Genomic DNA, 18,294 nt, shown 5'->3' on the forward strand with positions numbered 1-18,294 from the left:
GAGTACGAGGAGTTTGATCGCGAGTGCAATCCCCTCCCAAAAATTGTTGAGAGATCACAAAATTGTGCCTTCAGTGCTGACAGATACTTGTTGCAGGTATGAATTCTTGCTTCTCCATGAAAGAATCTTTATTTGACTAAAATATTCTGCTGTACGTCATTATTGTTAAGGTTCCTTGGGATTTTGAATGCCACTTTTTTGTGCTATGAAATTTGTACAGGAGGATCTTAAATGGGATTTCATATTGCCATTCTCTTGTGCTAGATGACTCTGCTATCCAGATCAACAAAGCTCTATATATTATTTGCCAAGTTGCTTCTCGTTCAACTGTGTATAAGATCACTATATCGGATGGAAGATTGGGCTGCCAAGGCAAGACTCTCACACCGCATTGCACTGTGGACACGGTTATTATATCTGATGATGAGTATGATCTGATGGAGCATCCTTTATCATGGCATTTTGTTTGTGGCAGAAATTCATATGTGCTGTCCCAAGCAGAGAAAATGAAATCTATAGGTGCAGCTTGGATTCGGGAACCATCAGCCATTCTCCCACAGGAAAACCTGTTCATCTCGATTTAGCTCATGTTCTTAATGTTGGTAGAAGGATCGTTGCGATAAGTGATTCTCTCGAGTATGTCTATATTTTGTCTAAGCCTCCCGAAAACAGATGGATGCATTGCAGTACACATGGTTCTGTCGATCTGAAAAGGAAGATTAACCTGTCTGGATATGTGGTCTTAAGTGAAGATTCCTTCATGGTTTCTGATGCTGACACAAATAGCTGTTTCTTGCTTGATCTGTCAACGCATAGATGGACTGCTGCCTTGACAAGCTCTTATATTATTGGACTTCTATCAGGGAGATCTTTATATGTAGAGGGTTTTATTTACACATGCAGAGATGGGAGATTTGCTGCTTATGAGATAACTCAACAAGGTGATTCTTACTACCTCGGTGATGAGATTAGTCGGCCGTTTTCATGGCGTATATTTTGGGAGATTGATAGAACGTGCTTTGATTATGTTGGCAAAGACACAATCTCTAGTGCCATTATGTTTTATGTGGTGCAAGGTGATTATTAATTTCTAGCACATTTTCATTTAAGAGCTCTGAGTTTCTGCAAACTGTTCATCATATCTAATGTGATTGCCTATTTTTGAACTATGCTAGGTGGTGATTATAACCGTCGCGGTGGTTCTCCAGATAATCTATTTATCACCACCGTTCAGGTTAAAACTGAACGAACATATAATGGTAATTTTTTTTTGAACATGCACTGAAGCACGTATTTCATTAAGAGGAAAAAGAGAACATCCAAACAAACAACGGCAGCGTCGACGTAAGGTAACCAAAGGTTGCCTCGTCTAGCAGCACAAACATAAAACAGGGCGGCAAAAGAAAAACCAGAGGTAGCCGTCAGTGAGCACACAAGAGACTAATTACATGAACGAAGCGAGCGACGACAGGGTCGAATACCCGGCCCGCAACCACAAGGTGGCCTCCTGTCGGATCTCCAAACACAACTCTCAAGCGTCATTGGCCTCATTCCTGAACGTCCGTGCGTTGCGTTCCTTCCAAAGCACCCAGCAGATTAGCATGAGGAGCGAATCAAAGCCCTTCCTGCTGCCTCGGTGCACCCTACGCCTAGCCCAGGCCCACCAGAGGAAGGGGTCGACGTCACCGTGAGCGGCCACGGCTGTGAGCCCAAGCTTGGACAGGAGCATTATCCAGACCTGATGGCTGAGGACACAACCTAGCAGGATATGATCTAGAGTTTCGGAGGCCCGAAGACACATGATGCAAGCGTCACTGTCCTGCAGCCCATGACGCATCCGCCGATTCATGGTCCAGCAACGACGATGCAGAGCCAACCAGAAGAAGAACCTGATCTTGGGCGGTTGTGCGCGTCCCCCAAATCAACTTAGCACCGAATGGCGAGGTCGATCCGATGAACATCGCACCATACGCCGACGCCGCGGAGTACTTGTGGTCAGCGGACCAACGCCAGATGACGGAGTCCGTAACCCCCGTCGCAAGCCGTACACCGCGAACCCGCTCCCAGAGGTCCAGGTACTGGAGGAAGACCTGAACAGTTTGTGCCCCAGTAATGTCGGACACTTAGGCATGATCAGCCAGACCCGAAGCCACAGACCTTGACCTCGCCTTCACCCGCGGGACCGAGGCAAACACCGCGGGTGCAATTTGTTCAACACAGCACCCATGAATCCAGGAGTCTTGCCAGAACAACGTTGAGGTCCCGTCCCCGACGACCATCATGGTTGCTGCACGAAAGAGGGCACGCGTGGCTTTGTCTGATGATGACGGAAGGTCGATCCAAGTTCGGTTCGGGTCAACCTTCGGCACCCACTCCCAGCGCAATCTCAGAGCTAGACCGAACCTTCGCAGGTCGATGATGCCGAGACCACCGAGCTCCTTGGGCCTGCAAACGACCTCCCACGCCACGCGACACATGACCGCGCCCACTGTGGCCGACCCAAACCAGATGAACGATCGACGTAGCTTGTCGATGCGGTCGACCGCCCATGGCGACAGGCACACGGCAATGGAGAGGTGCACTGGGATGGCCGAGAGTGTCGCCTATGTCAACGCCACCCTGCCCGCAGTGTTCATGAGCTGACCCTTCCAGAGCGGAATACGCGCCGCGACGGTGTCAATGAGGAATTGTTCCTCAGTCCGGCGCAGCCTACGAGTAGAGATAGGGATGCCCAAGTACTTCCACGGAAAGGCTCTGATTGTGCAGGACAGCATGTTTTGAACGAGCTGAAGCTCCTCCTATGAACAGGAAATCGGGTTGGCGACACACTTGCCCAAGTTAGTGTACAAACCCGACGCATCGCCGAAGATCTGCAGGATGGTTTTAATGGCGACGATGTCGTTCATCTCTGGCTTAATGAACATGACGACGTCGTCCGCATATAGCGACACCCTTGAACGTACTGTGTCGCACCGGAGAGGTGAGAAGATGGACTGGGACTCAGCCCACCGGATGAGTCCGCCAAGCACCTCCATAGCTAGGACGAACAACATTGGGGACAAGGGGTCACCTTGCCGCAAGCCTCTGGCATGGCAGATGCGGTTGCCTGGTCTGCCGTTGCGGAGGACTTTGGTGCTTGCCGATCCAAGGAGGATAGACATCTAGTTCCTCCACCGCCTACTGAAGCCGAGCCGTTGTAGGACCTCTAAAAGGAAAGGCCAACAGACGGAGTCGAAGACTTTCGCAATATCGATCTTAAGGAGTCAACTCTGCTTCTTCTGGTGCAAGGTCTTGCAGGTCAGTTGAACGGCTCTAAAATTATCATGTATGGACCGTCCCAGGATGAACGCGCTCTGACAGGGATGCACCAGATCATTGAGCACTAGAGCAAGCCGACGGGCAAGACATTTGGCAATAAGCTGTGCATAAGGCTGATCGGGCAGTAGTCACTGATCTCCTGGGCTTCATTCTTCTTTTTTAGGAGAATCATGAAGGCATCATTGATTAAATTGAAGCTGCGCCCATCCAGCGACTAGAACGCGTTGAAAGCGTTGACGACGTCCTGTTTGATGATCGGCCAGGCTACTTTGTAGAATAGCCGGGTGAAGCCATCCGGCCTCGGAGCTTTGTCTGACGGCAACTCTGAGATGGTTGCCCAGATCTCGAACTCGAAGAAGCAAACGTCCAGCATGGATAAATCGTGCTGGGCGAGACCCAGGCTGTCGAAATTCACAGTGGCCGCTCGATGGAATGGAGTGCCGAGCAGGGCACTATAGTGGTGATACACTGCATCCGCCATCTGCTCATTGAGGACAAGGTCGTTCCCCTGGACTCTGAGCGAGGCGATGTGGTTCTTTCGACAACGGTGGCAAGCCTTAAGATGGAAGAACCTCGTGTTGGCGTCCCCTTCGGCTAGGAACATCAACCTAGAGCGCTGCCTGGCGATTGTTCTTTTGAGGGACGCAAGGCCAAGGCATTTGCATTTCATGTCCTTTCTCAGCGCACTCTCCTCAGTCGATAGGGGTCTCCGGTCTTGCGTGCAGTCCAAACGCAAGATGACCTCGCGAGCAATGGCAAGCTGCAGCTGAACGCTCCCAATATTGCGCATACTCCAACTTTTTAGTGCACGAGCGACGTTCCTGAGTTTGTAGTCCATGATACGGAACGCGTCTGCATGAAGCAAGGTCGGTTCCCATGCCGAGGCGACGACATCGAGGAACCCAGGCAGCTTTGTCCAGAAGGACTCGAAGTGGAGGCGCTTGCGCGCCCAGGGAACGACATCCATGCGCGGCAGTAGAGGTGTGTGGTTCGAGCAGTCCGACGAAAGCGCACGCATGTGGTGGTTCGGGTACAGTTCCAACCAATCCACCGAAGCGAAAGCGCGGTCAATGCGCTCGAGCGTTGGGTGCAGGCGCTCATTAGTCCATGTGAACAGGCGACCATTGAGGTGCAGCTCCTCGACCGCCACCGCTCCAAGAAAACGCCCAAAGTGGCGCATACATCGGCGATCAAGCCGGTCGTTGTTCTTATCCGCCGTGTGGTAGATCATGTTGAAGTCCCCGCAAATGAGCTAGGGACCCAACAGCGAGGAGCGTAGAGCCGCGAGCTCGTTAAGAAAGCTTGCTGGGCATTAGCATCCAGTGGCCCATAAACGACGGTGATCCACCAGGCCAACCTAGGATCACAACGACTGGTGATTTTGGCAGTTACCGAGTGTGACTGCAGAGACACATGCGACACCGACCAGGCGTCCGTCCTCCAGCCGAGGAGAACACCACCGGCGGTATTCACAGCAGGCAAGAAGGCATACTCAAACGATGTTCCTAGGCATTCAGAAGCAAGTTGGTTGCATACATTGGAGAGCTTAGTCTCCTGCAAGCAGACAAGCGAGACCCTCTCCTGGACGATGAAGTCCCTAACGACGTTGTGCCGTGCATGACCATTGAGGCCACGGACATTCCAGACTAAGATGTTTTCATTCGACATCGAGAACATTTGGCGACAAGGATGCAGAGGTTGCTTAGACCTCAAGCTCGACCCCCTCGGCAAGCTGGATGCCATTGATGGCACAACCGGCCAGGAACAGCATCCTGATCGCTTCCCGCTTGGACTCCGAGAGGGGTTCGCCGAATAGTGCCAGGTACTCGTCGAAAGCGCCATCTACTCCAATCTGCGCCGGCTGCAGTGGGCGTACTCCCCACTTGGTCATCAACACATTTTGTGCCTGCACCGTTTGATTAGGTGCTCTGCATTTGCTCTTGGCCGTGAGCCTGCCGCTCCAACACGGCGGTGAGAGCGCTGTGTCCACCACATGGCTCCTCCTGGGGGCACGTGGTCGAGGGGGCTCAGCTATGATAGGCTCTGTGATGACGGAGCACAGCTGTGACCGGAGGCACCTTGAGATCTCCTTCGGTGTAGCCGGTGCCGGCACCGCCGCCGCCGATGCCGCCGCGTGCTGCCTAGGCTCGGTTAGAGAGGCCGTAGTCGGTGTAGAAGGCCTGGGCGGCGTCCTCGCATGATCAGTAGTTGGCGTCATCCATGCAAGGTCCGGGCCATCATGGTCTATTGTGCATGCCGGCTGGGATGGGCCGACGAACTCTGCCTGGACAAGATTATTCAAAGCCACAAGCACATGGGGACCCGCAGACACGTCGGCCCCTAACGTTGAGCAGGACGAACGAGTTGGGCCTATGAACTCGGCCTCAATGCAAAGAGCCCACCAGTCCTCGGAGGCCGCCGTACAGGCAGACGCCTGGATGTGACGGCCCCCATGGAGCATCTGCGGGTCGGCTGTGAGCAAGTGGCCCACAAAGCCAGCCGAAGGTCCTTCGGGCGCATGCATCAGCATAGGAGATGGGCTCGGCGGTACCAACAGCCGGCAGACGCCCTTGGCACCCGAGGCAGAAGTCAGCGCTACAGCAACTGGCGTGGGCGACATGGAAGCCAGCTGCAAAGGAGATACATCAGCGGCGTGTGGAGCAGTGTCCGACAGTGACGGGGCCTCAAGCACGCGCTCTCGAGGATGCACAGGCGCACACACTCGAGGCCGCGGCGACGCGACATCCGGAATCTCACATGGGCCACCAATTGCGACGCCCGCACGCAAGAGCCCATGCCCGTCAGGGACCAGCGGGCAACAAACTGTCCCGACTAATACGGATGGCCGTGCCAATGTGGTCTGGCAAGACAGCGACGAGCGACGACAATGACGACGGTCAATCCCAGGATGATAGCGGTTGAAGTTGCTGTCGACGGAGCCATCGTCGTCGCTGTCATGGCCGCCGAAGTAGTCATCCTCGGGGGTCGGCCCCCGCGGCTGACCACCGCCACACCCGTCATGAACCCCGTGGCGGGAGTTGTCGTCGCTTGGACCGTCGTCTTCATCAGCATCACCCCCATCATGGCCACCGTCCGCAGGGGACGCAGGCGGCGCACTCCAATCTTGGAACGCAACCAGGCGCAGCCTCATGAGGTAGCGCAGCCCCGGAAGCACAGTCAGAGCGGCCTCAACGGGGCTGAGGATGCGCGGCTCCAGGATGAACACGACCTGCTCGTCGAGGATGGACCGTGGATGCAAACACCATGCTGTGACGAAGAATTCCCGGTCGTCATGCGCCAGGACGTCACTTGGCCGGACAACGTCAACCTCGGCACAAGCGGGGCCGAGGATGGTCTGCGTCGTGGTCGCGTTCCGAGCATGGAGGGGGACGCGCCTCATCCCCACGAGCACCCTAAACGGGAACGACCCAGCACTGGCCAACGACGTCCTCCGCCATGGCCGCCAGAATAGGGGAAGCTGCCCCCCCCCCCCCCCGGCGGCGTGGCAAGTACGCGGTCTCTGTCCTCGCGGCGCCTAAACCGTACGACGAAATCCTCTAGATCATGTCGCCGAACCACTGCATCCTCTTCGGTCAATCCGAAGCGGCCGAAGAGGAATCGGGCCACCATGGCCGGCGACACCGGTGGTCGTGTACCGCCAACCACTGCGACAAGCGCAAGGCCGAGCTTGTCCTCGGCAGCCAGCAACTCCGCCGAACGAGGGACGACGACGAACTCTGTGTGACGCTGGCGTTCCGCACGCCTTCCCATAGGCGCCTCGATGGCCGCCCCCACCGGAGTGACGGCGGCAGCGGACGGCGGTGGCGGCGGAGGTGGGGGAGGTGGAGGAGGCGGAGTCGGTGGAGTGCAGCAACGTGGAACTGATGGTGACCTTCCCGTGGAGGCAGACCGCGCCGAGGGCGTGTCATTATCGGCGCGCCGAGCCCGCCGGCCACTGGACGCCGGCCGCCGCCGGGAGACCCTTTGACCCCTTGGCGAGCGTGGCGGAGTGCACCCGCGCTTGGTGCCCGCGGGCCTCGCAGGGAGCGGGCATGCGAAGGCACGGTGCCCCACGCACCAACAATTGAAGCACCTTGCCAGGAAGCTGCACTCTGCCTTGACATGGGAGCTCACCAAGCAGTTGAAACAGAGGCCTACCAATGCCGGCGGGACAGGCCTTGCTGGCCTAGGCGGTGAGCGACGACGCCATCGACGGCGGCTCCGCACCTGGAGACTCCGCACCTGGAAGAAATCGTCCACGTCCGGTTCCTCCAGGGTACGAGCAGGGTGCGCCGTAGGGGTTTCACGGCGTTGGTGGGAAGCAGCAGCTGGAGCCGGGTCGAGCTGGGGGTGTGACCGACGAGCTGCAGCCATGAAGTCCCCGTGCCCCCGCCGGATACGACGACGACGATGCGCACGCCGACGGTTCCCACACGGCCCCGCGACAGCCTTACCTACGGTGGTGGTGAGGGCGGCTCGGAGTCGGAGTAGTCCTCCGAGTCACTGAAGGAGATCCGCTCCCCGCGACCACCGCCGATGAATTCGCCCGAGAAAAGGCCCGGTGACCCCGCTCCAAGGGATCTCGGCAACGGGAGCTCCTCCTCGGCTTCATCGGCCCAGGAGCGACGGGAGGGCGAGCCATCCTCCATCATGGTGTGGTTCGACGGTGGGTGGGTGGAGTTTGGTGGACGCCGGTGCCGGACTGGCAGCCGGCGGGGGAGGGCTGGTGGCTAGCGGCGGCCCGGGTGGCCGCCGGCGGAGGTAGGGTGGCGGAGCTGTCTCACTCCGGCGTGATTTTCTCGTTGTGGTCGCAGTGGGGTAGCTAGCTAGAGAGTTATAATGGTAATTTGAAACCCTTGGTAGTTGGCCACGTGGATATTGGGACATGTTTCGTTGAGCAGGGTTCAAAAAGGATTTGGACCAGCTTTTGTTTCGTACCCCCGGAGAAAAGGGACACCGCCTCCAAGAAAGGGACTCCCCAGAAGAAGAATGCAATCACATTTCATGGGGAAGAAGGAAGTGACAACCATGAAAGTCGCCATGGCCGGTGCGTGCAGACGCACCCTGATCCTGCCAGAGATGGTATCAGCAGCGTGCACCAGCCCACCTTCAAGATCTTCTGCAAGTCCGAGTCCGACGAGGGGTGCTGCCTCGCCCTCCGTGATGGCACTCTTGTCCCCGCCGACTCCCGCGACGAACACCAGCACTGGTTCAGGGACACGCGCCTCAGCATTGCGATGAAGGATGAGGAGGGCAACCCTGTCTTCTCCCTCGTCAACAAAGCAACCAATCTTGCCATCAAGCACTCCCTTGGCATGAACCACCCGGTAACCTTCCCTATGCTCTTCCTGTTATTGCTTCGATTATTGTCCATATGTAGTTGTTCTTTGAGTCAATGGAGAATGCAGATTGGAATGAAGTGTCTGGGGCCCTTGATTTCAGGTGAGGCTGGCGAAGTTCAACCCGGACAACTATGGCGAGTCGTTGCTGTGGACGGAGAGCTGCGACTTGGGCAAGGACTTCGGCTACATTCGCATGGTCCATGACATCAGCCTGGGCTTGGACGCCATCCGTGCTGGTGGTGACGTGCATGCAGACACAGACAGCACCACCGTGGTGCTCTCCAAGCGGGCCGAGAGCGATACCCAGAGCTGGAAGATCCTCTAGCTAAAATGAACTAGGCCTCCAAAGAGATTCTGTACACGACAAATCTGAACGAGCGAGACTGAAGCGTCAACGCTTACTACTTAACAAATCCAGCAGTGTTCTGTATGGTTAGGTCATTGTAAGATCTTAGTTGAAACGGAGAAGAAACAACGAAGATAGAAATACGATTTTTTTTCCTTTGTTTGGGGAGACCAGGAGTACATTTGTTTTTTTACAATTTGATTAAATTTGAAATTTCCCAATGGAACTATATAAACTTAGGGGGTCATGCCCCCTCTGTCGCCCTCCACCCCCACCCCGCACCCCACACCCCCGGGCCATAAGAAGGAGTTTCATCATGTTGTTGTTGTGCACCGCGCCTGATCTCTAGCTAAAATGAACTTTCTAATACGAACTCTAACTATACAAAGATAGGGCAATATGTTTGGAGGTTTCTAACTAAAATAACTCTAGTTAGGACAAAAAAATGGTCAAGAATATTCTACCCCAAAATGACGTCTCCAACTGAAACGAACTCAAGCTAGGGCAAAAATGTTCAAGAATATTCTACCCAAAATGACCAACTGACATGGCTTCCTGGTCATGCATTTCTCTCCCTCACTAATTGAAGCAAAGAGAAGTCATGCATTTCTTTCCTTTTATAGCATATATAACCCTACTACAGAAACGATCACCTTGCCTACCAAAATTATGAAAAAAACATGTATGCATTTTAGAATTTAAAGTAAATCAAATTGCCCAGCAGAGCTACAAACAAATTAAAGTTTTTAGATCATCATTACTCCTAACTTTCCAAAATCAATCGTCGGAGTGGTGCTTCCTAATTAACCACATGGCAACTCTTCAAGAGTATCTATGTCTATATAATCTATATAGATGGAACCCACCACTACTGGATTCAGGTACTTTGCCGACAGCGGCGGATCCAAAGGGGGGGCTGGGGGGGGCTCCAGCCCCCCTAATTTCTTGATTTCAAGCCTAATCACTGTAGCAAAAGCTTAATTTCACCATTAAATCTTCATGCAAATCAACATCTCCATTGTTTTAGCCCCCCTTATCCCGCATCGTGCATCCGCCACTATTTGCCGAGTGCCTGAAGCACTCGGCAAAGGCCAAATTGCACTCGGCAAAGCCTATGCCGAGTGTGGCACTCGGCAAAAAACACACGGCAAAAAATTGATCGGCAAAGTCATCTTTGCCAAGTGTCTTTTATAGAGCACTCAGCAAAGAAAAGCGACCGTCATGGCACCGGCCCCATTGACGGTCGCTTTGCCGAGTGTCAACCCTACAAGCACTCGACAAAGATTTTTTATTTTTTTTAAAAAAAATTCTTTGCCGAGTGCCCTCTATCCATCCCTTGGCAAAGATATTTTATTTTTTTTCTAAAAATTCTTTGCCAAGTGCCCCCTGGCCGGCGCTCGGTAAAGTTTGAATTTTTTACGGCACCACCTATCCGGCCGGCCCCCTGACCGAGTAGCGATTGCGGCACCACCTATCGGGCCGGCCCCCTGACCAAGTAGCGATTGCGGCACCACCTATCTGGCCGGCAGCCTAGGCGCGCTCGCCATGGATGCGGCGGGCGAGCTGGATGTCCTTGGGCATGATGGTGATGCGCTTGGCGTGGATGGCGCAGAGGTTGGTGTCCTCGAAGAGCCCGACGAGGTAGGCCTCGGCGGCCTCCTGTAGTGCGGCGACGGTGGAGGACTGGAAGCGGAGGTCGGTCTTGAAGTCCTGCGCGATCTCGCGGACCAGGCGCTGGAACGGGAGCTTGCGGATGAGCAGCTCCGTGCTCTTCTAGTACTTGCGGATCTCGCGCAGCGCCACGGTGCCTGGGCGGAAGCGGTGCGGCTTCTTCACGCCGTCAGTCGCCGGGGCCGACTTCCGCGCCGCCTTGGTCGCCAGCTGCTTCCTCGGTGCCTTGCCGCCGGTGGACTTTGCCGAGTGTCATACGTCCCGAGTGTTATTTTTTTGACACTCGGCAAATCATATTTTTTTCACTTTTGATCTCTAAACTTTTTCTGCAGTCCTCATACAATACCTGGTACTCATGTTCCAATGTGGCACATTTCTCGGACTTTTTCTATATTTTTTAATTTATTTCATTTAATTGAATTTTCTAGAATAATTCAAATTATAACTGCTGGTCATTCGAATAATGAAAAAATGAATGGAAAAATGATATTCATGTTATTTAGTATAATGTGAGGCCGTATCCAGGACCAGACCACCAATTTCGAACATCTTATTCATGAAACATGACCACGAACTTGCGGTCGAGTTGTTTTTAAATTCTATAAAAAGCAAACGAAGTCCGAAAATCATGAAACTTGTTAAGATGTCATGATATCATATGTTGAGGCTGTGATAAAAATTTGAGAAGGTTTCGCGCAAGTTGTCACGTATGATGCCTGCAAACCGAAGAATCTCCGAATAAGTTTCATGATTTTGTGAAGAGGGCGACGAGGTGGTAAGCATCTACGTGACAACGTGCACGAAATCTTCTGAAATTTTTATCATAGCCTCCACATATGATATCACGATATCTCAACAAGTTTAATAATTTTTGGACTTCGTTTGCTTTTTTATAGAATTTAAAAACACTTCGCACCCAAGTTCGCGGTTATGTTTCGTGAACAAGATGTCCAAAATTTCGGGTCCGTTCCTGGATACGGCCTCACACTACACTCAGTAACATGACTATCATTTTTTGAATTATTAAATTCCATTATTCGTACCACGGGCAGTTCAAATTTATATTTTTCGAAAAAATTCAAGTAAACGAAATAAAGTAACTAGATATATCAAAATTCCACAAAAAAATCCCTAAATTCTAACAAGGAGTTCCTGGTACTTTAAAAGGGCTGCACAAAAAATTTGGAGGCCAAAAACAAAAAAAAACTTTACCGAGCGCCGGGGCATGGCACTCGTTAAAGGGGGTCTTTGCCGAGTGCCAAGAATAAGACGCTCGGCAAAGAGGTTTTTTGAATTTTTTTAGAAATTTCCTCTTTGCCGAGTGCCTTCGCAGGGTCACTCGGTAAAGGTATTTCAAAAAAAATGTAATTTTTTTAATTCCTCCCTTTGCCGAGTGCCGACGCTGTTAGGCACTTGCAAATACATTTCAAAAAAATTGAATCTTTGCCGAGCGTCGTGTCAGGGGCACTCGGCAAAGTATTTTTCAAAAAAAAATCTTTGCCGAGTGTCTAACAGCAGGCACTCGGCAAGGAAGGACGTGGCCGAACACCGTCACGCGGGGCAGCCTATGCCGAGTGCCGCGCTTTTGCCGAGAGCCTGGCACTCGACAAAGAAGTCCTTTACCGAGTGCCCTGTTTTGCCGAGTGCAATTCTTTGTCGAGTGTCCGATTTTTGACACTCGGCAAAACATTTTACACTCGGCAAGAGCCCTGTTTCCACTAGTGCACTAACTATCATTAACTCCTGTTACTCTCAACTCTTGGGTAGCCACGTCATCTTTTAGGGCGCGTTTAGTTGCCCGCATCCCTCCGGCCAGGCCCGTCGCACGCAGGTCGAGCGTGTTTGGTTGACCGGATGTGCCGCCGGGATAGGCTGAGCTCATGCAAAAGAGCCCTCCGAGCCCAGCAGAGCGACGAGGTTTGCACCGCTCACTGGTTACTGCTGCTCTGCTGTCCAATCGTCTCCAGCTCCTGCCGCTTCTCCTGCCCCCCGCAAATCCAACGACTGGAAACTGTTGCCGCCAGCTAGCACATATCCTGTAACAGCTCAGTCTATGACCGTATATCAAGGAGGCAAGGATGATTCCATAGTACTCTGCGGCCAGCAGCTACACCCTCGCCAACGTCTTCCTGGAGCGGCCGCAGCTCCTCGCCAAGGAGCATCGTACTCGTACAGGCGCGTAAACGCTTTCTTCAATCGAGGAGATGAGGTTTGCACCTGTCAGCCCCTCGGCGATGGCTACAAATGCTTCCCTTTGCTGTGTACGTTGTACATGTGTTTGGCCAAATGGCTCTTGGTGCCTTCTCTCCATTCTTATTCTTAGTATTTAAGAAACACCGGCTGTAGCAAAATCTTACTGTTGTTCTTTTAGATAGTTTCACTTCATTTTTCACAACAATGTAAAATAAATTCATTTACATCATATTTTATATCATTTATTTATTCTTTTATTTTATCTAAAATATTATCTTTAATTTCTGCGGCAGCGCGCGACGAATTCAACTAGTTATCCTGACAGAAGGTGCCAAACGCTTTCTATTTGTGATTTGAAATTTTTAAGATATAAATGTAAAGTTACTTCCATTGAAAACATTTTGGATTGATCTCAAATAAAGGTTTCTTAAATATGTGAGTTTTTCTAAATGGTTTGATATGTCAACCTGACTCTATAGAGCAACAAACGTTTCCAAAAAATCACAAACTGGTACCATCACTGGTAGAGAACAGAGCTTTACTCTCGGTAGGGAACCCCCTCTAGTCCCGGTTCCCCACCCAGGAGCAAGCATCCGGGACTAAAGGAAGGTTCTTTAGTCCCGGGTCAGGAACCGGGACTAAAGGGGTCCCGGTGGGTAACACCAACCGGGGCTAAAGGTGCCTCCTGACATGCCACGATGGCCGGCACCCTTTAATCCCGGTTGGTAATATGAACCGGAACTAAAGGTTTTTTTTCTTTTTTCTTTTCTTTTTATTTTTTTGTTTTCTTTTCAAAATAGGTTTTTGAAGTCGTATTGTACGCTGCTAATTATACATTTATACGCGCGTATAGTATGTTTCGGTTCAAGCACAATAAACGTATTAAATCACATAATTCAAGCATAGAAATATATATATATATATATATATATATATGCATGCATGCATCATATATATATTTACATGCATGCATGCATATGTGTATTTTACATTATATTATTTCATGTGCATATATTATAAAAGATTGCATTATAGTTGTTGTGAAATAACAAGTTTCCTCTCATCCTCTAGCTTGGCTTCCATGGCAGTGTTGGGTCGAAGTAGAACTCGTCCTTAGAATCGATGACCTGGTCATTAAAAAATCCGGCTATAGACTCTTGAATTGCTTTGATTTGGTCTTGCCGTATGACATTTTCCTCCAACCATCGAGCCTACAGGTTTGAATTAAAGGAAAATAAATTAATATATGTACACATATATATATATATAAAGACATAGTAACACAATCAATAATAATAATTAAATGAATATATAGTGTATTTTTAACGTACTTTGAGTCTCTCTGTACGAGTTCTTTGAGAGACCACCTTGATAAACTTGCAAACATAGTAACCACAGTAGTTGTTCCCCTGTTCCTGCCTCAGACACCACTTTACGAGAAAAAGATTTATCATCCAATCTGGTGATCCGGTGAAAGCTATATGTTTAATTAATAAAGATGATGCGATTTAGGGGACTTACTTTCAAAGGGATTACATTCAGTGGCGCTTTGCATTTTCCCATGTGTTGCTTCTCAATAAAGGTTTTCTAAACACTGTCCAATAAAAAATTTGCCACATCATCAGATATAGTTAATCATGTTTATGTGTATATATAGTTGCTAGAGATACCGAAATTACCTCTGAATAATATCTATCATATCTTGGTAGTCTTGTTGTGGTTTTCTCATCGAGTCATAGATTATCAAGTGACTTTTCACCAGATCGATGTCCATCAATATCTAGTGATTGCTGCATGTGTTTATAGGATATAACGCATAACACTTATTAATTAACTAGAATCAACATATGAGCCATTAAGGATGATCGACATTATTAACACTCACTTGAAGTTGTAGGGAAAGAGTATATCCTTCTTGTGGCGTTGGTTCACTAAGAAGTTCATGAGGTTACTCTCTACTCAGACTTCCAATTAGGCTTTGGAGTAACTGGGTCTTTGAATACTATATGGGGATCAATAAAACCAATTTTATTGCAGCCTTCCTTTCTGAGCTCTGTCATTGTAAATCTGCATATATATAGTACTTGTTAGGATAATTTATATGCATATACACACATATGATGAGTTTAATAATAGATCAAAAGAATTATTACTTACAGGCAATAACAGCTAATGATAACTTTGTCCAGAGAGGTCAGGTGGCATAGTTGATGAAATTCTGCAAAGTCAACATACATAACATCATCGCCACGGAACCAATGTTCGTCTCTAATTCTGACACCAACGTAGAAGTCTCCACCGGTAGATGCCTACATGTACCACTTGTTTAGCAGGTACATTTGCGTCCCCAGATCACATAAGGCTTGAGGGTTGTATAGACTCTAGCCTAGTACAAATTTTTTCTTCCAAATATCAACCTCCACCGCACTCTCAATGTTTTCATCACCAAACATCTGGTAAAGGTCGAGACCAGTCTCTTCAATAAATTCACCAAGGTGATCCAAATCGACATCCGGAGGTATGTTTGCCTGATGCATTAATCCTAAATTCGAACCATATTCATTACCAACAACTAGCGGGGGGACTGATTGGTGCGATTGTTGTCCAAGTTGTGCAACTCCTTTCCCTGCCCGCTTCTTTTTCTGTGCCGCCTCAATTGACTTGGTGAGAGTGCGGTCATAGTCCGTTAACGTTGATTTGGATGGCTTACGAGATTCCCGCTGTTGTTGCTAGTAAGAAGCCACATTTTTCTTAGAATATCTGGAGCTACGAAGAAGTACGGTTTCTTCGGGTTTCTCCTTGCTTGTTGATCCTTTTTAAGTTTGTCATAGAATCTGGACATATCTTTTTTATATGCATCAGTTACTTCTTCCTTCTCTTCAGATATTATTTTGGGAATAGCCCTTGGTTTTACGGTGGCTTTCTTTGTCAGTGGGGACTGGTTCTTCGTTTACGGGGCTGGCCTCTTGCTAGTACTTGGCTTCTTAGTAGGCAGGGGTGGGGGAGGCGTTGGAGACCTCCTTGGAGGTGGTGGCAGCGGCGTTGGAGACCTCCTTGGAGGTGGCGGCTGTGGCGTTGGAGACCTCCTTGGAGATGGTGTGGATGCAGCCTCGCCTTCCAACACATTGTCATCGTACAGAGCACTATGATGATCTGGCAATTGAACAATTAGATTTAGGTTGGGGGAGGATCTGCTACAAAAAAAGGAATGACATATTATTATGAGCAGATTGTTAATTATTTAAGCCAATATAAATTAATGATGTAGTGTTTTCATCCGCACCTATGGTGAGGTAGTTCAAGAGGAGGTGGAGGCGACATCCCGGGAATGATGATGTAGCGCTTGCGCCATAGAATGAATGGCTTCTCTGCTTCTCCTAAAGTCTTTTTGCCATCACCTCCAGGAATGTCAAGAGGCAAATCACTAAAACCTTTTTCAGCTTTATCTACCAAGATGGTAGCATATCCTTCTTGGATTATATTCACATGAATCCTTGGTGTCTTGGTTCGGTCGATAGGATTAACAAGATCGATAGCCACCTTGATTGTGGAATTCCCCTTTGGAATGTGTAGCTCACACGATGTACAAGGTTCAGTGATGTCATCCACAGGGAAGCGCAGTCCTGTGTCCCCTTGATTTGGTATCTCCGTGGAAGCGCAGCTGCTTTTCAACAGAACAGATTGGCTAATGTTGATTCCTGGCTCTGATGCCTGCTTGCTTGCACTCACTGCTATTTACACTTGCCTTCTGATTTCCTCCTGCATTTTTGCTTCAAGGTTTTTTCCCCGCTCCTGTGCTTCACGCACCGCTTCCTCCAACCTCTGGAGCCGTTGTGCCTCTTCTTCCTTCTTTCTCTGGCGGCTTCTATAGGAAGGTCTGTCCTGGGGGAATCCATGCTTCCATGAGACACTTCCTTTGCCTCTAGTTCAGCCACCATGTTCAATAGTCCCGATGGCATATGTTAGTTCATCCTTCTCTCTGTTGGGCCTGAACGCACCACTAGCAGTAGCTCTCTGAGCATAAAACAATCTTTCTGCTGCTTCTTGCAATCTTGCGCCATAAACTCACTTCCCTGTCTCCTGGTCCAGTGTTCCCCCATGAGCGAAAAACCAATTCTTTGCACGCTCTTCCCACTCGAGTGATTCTGGTGTGATACCCTTGGCAAGAAGGTCTGCTTCCATTTTGTTCCACTTCTTAATGGCAGTCGGGTAGCCACCTGATCTCAAGTTATGGTGGTATGTCTTCTGTTGGGCATTACGTTGGTTCTTTATCACCCGACTCACACCCTCTTCCGACGTCTTGTACTGTACAAACTCATCCCAATAGGGCCTCTGCTTTGAGATCGGGCCTGGGACAGTGAAATCTAGTGCTATGTTCTTCTTGACATACGTCGTGTATAGGTGTTTCTTCCAAGTCTGAAACTGGGTGGCCATCTTCTTCATTGCCCAATCCCTAACTCGCTCCTTCAATTCATCACCATCTATTATATCATCATAACCATCTGTTTGGAGCGTGAAATGTACCAAGACATCTTTCCAAATTAACGTCCTGTCACGATCGGAGACAAAACTGATATGAGGAGCATTGGTCTTCTTCTTCCATTTGTGGGTACTGATCGGGAGTCGGTCCCGTACAAGGTAACCACAGTGGTGCACGAATTTCGTTTTATTTGGCCCCCTCAGTTCGCCTGTATCCACATTGAACTCTGAGATGATGAAGCGGCCCTGTCAGCATTTCGGACCAGGGGGGTCCTTAACCAACGAGTGAATTTATGCTGCGTGCCCCTAATCCCCGATGGTGATGCAAAGAGACACAAGGTTTATACTGGTTCGGGCAATCAACGCCCTACGTCCAGTCTGAGAGATCGATCTTGTATTCCTTGCACCGGAGTGCTCGTAGTAGGGGGTTACAAGCTAGGTGAGAGAGGGAGCTAGCCCCAGGTCTCGGCGGGGGTGGTGCGAGCTGCTTGAGGCATTGTTCTCAAGCAGCGTAGAAGTGTGTGGTTCTATTGGTGAGTTCCTCTTTCTGCTTGTTGTTCTCCTGTCTTTAGAAATGGCCCCGGTCCCTCCCTTTTATACTCTAAGGGAGAACCAGGAACGTACATATGTTGCTACATAGCGTTCTATGAATGGGGATGGCGTGTCCGAGCCCTGCAGCCGGCCACTGTTGTGGTATGGTCGATGGAGTGGCTCTGTCCTTGTCATGCAGAAGTGACGCGCCGATCATACTTGATCTTGTGCGTCGTGGGGCTCTAGTACAGCTTGAGGCAGGACATGGCGGGTGACGTGCCGGTCATCGTGCGATGACGTCGTAGGGAGCCGAGGCTCTGTAGATGCCGAGGCCAAGCCATCGTGGGGGGCTCGGCGGACATGGATCCTTAGGCTGCCGAGCCCCTGAAGCAAACTGCCGAGGCTGCCGAGCCT

At 50.2% G+C, this 18,294-nt stretch overlaps 2 protein-coding genes and 1 pseudogene across 2 annotated transcripts; 1 reads left to right on the forward strand and 2 right to left on the reverse strand.

Moving 5' to 3' along the window:
• Nucleotides 1-3,532: 3,532 nt before the first annotated feature.
• LOC136536268 (uncharacterized) lies at nucleotides 3,533-4,549 on the reverse strand. The gene has a single exon (XM_066528622.1). It carries the CDS (start codon nucleotides 4,547-4,549, stop codon nucleotides 3,533-3,535), a length of 1,017 nt encoding a protein of 338 aa, XP_066384719.1.
• A 2,550-nt stretch (nucleotides 4,550-7,099) lies between these two features.
• Nucleotides 7,100-8,985, forward strand: LOC136536269 (ricin B-like lectin R40C1). Its single transcript, XM_066528624.1, has 3 exons — nucleotides 7,100-7,252; nucleotides 8,220-8,645; nucleotides 8,761-8,985. The coding sequence occupies exons 1-3, from the start codon at nucleotides 7,100-7,102 to the stop codon at nucleotides 8,983-8,985; spliced, it is 804 nt and encodes a 267-aa protein (XP_066384721.1).
• A 1,551-nt stretch (nucleotides 8,986-10,536) lies between these two features.
• Nucleotides 10,537-18,294, reverse strand: part of LOC136536270 (histone H3.2-like) — a 14,426-nt pseudogene continuing 6,668 nt past the window's right edge.

Source organism: Miscanthus floridulus, chromosome 2, assembly GCF_019320115.1.
Source record: "Miscanthus floridulus cultivar M001 chromosome 2, ASM1932011v1, whole genome shotgun sequence".
Taxonomy (NCBI): domain Eukaryota; kingdom Viridiplantae; phylum Streptophyta; class Magnoliopsida; order Poales; family Poaceae; genus Miscanthus; species Miscanthus floridulus.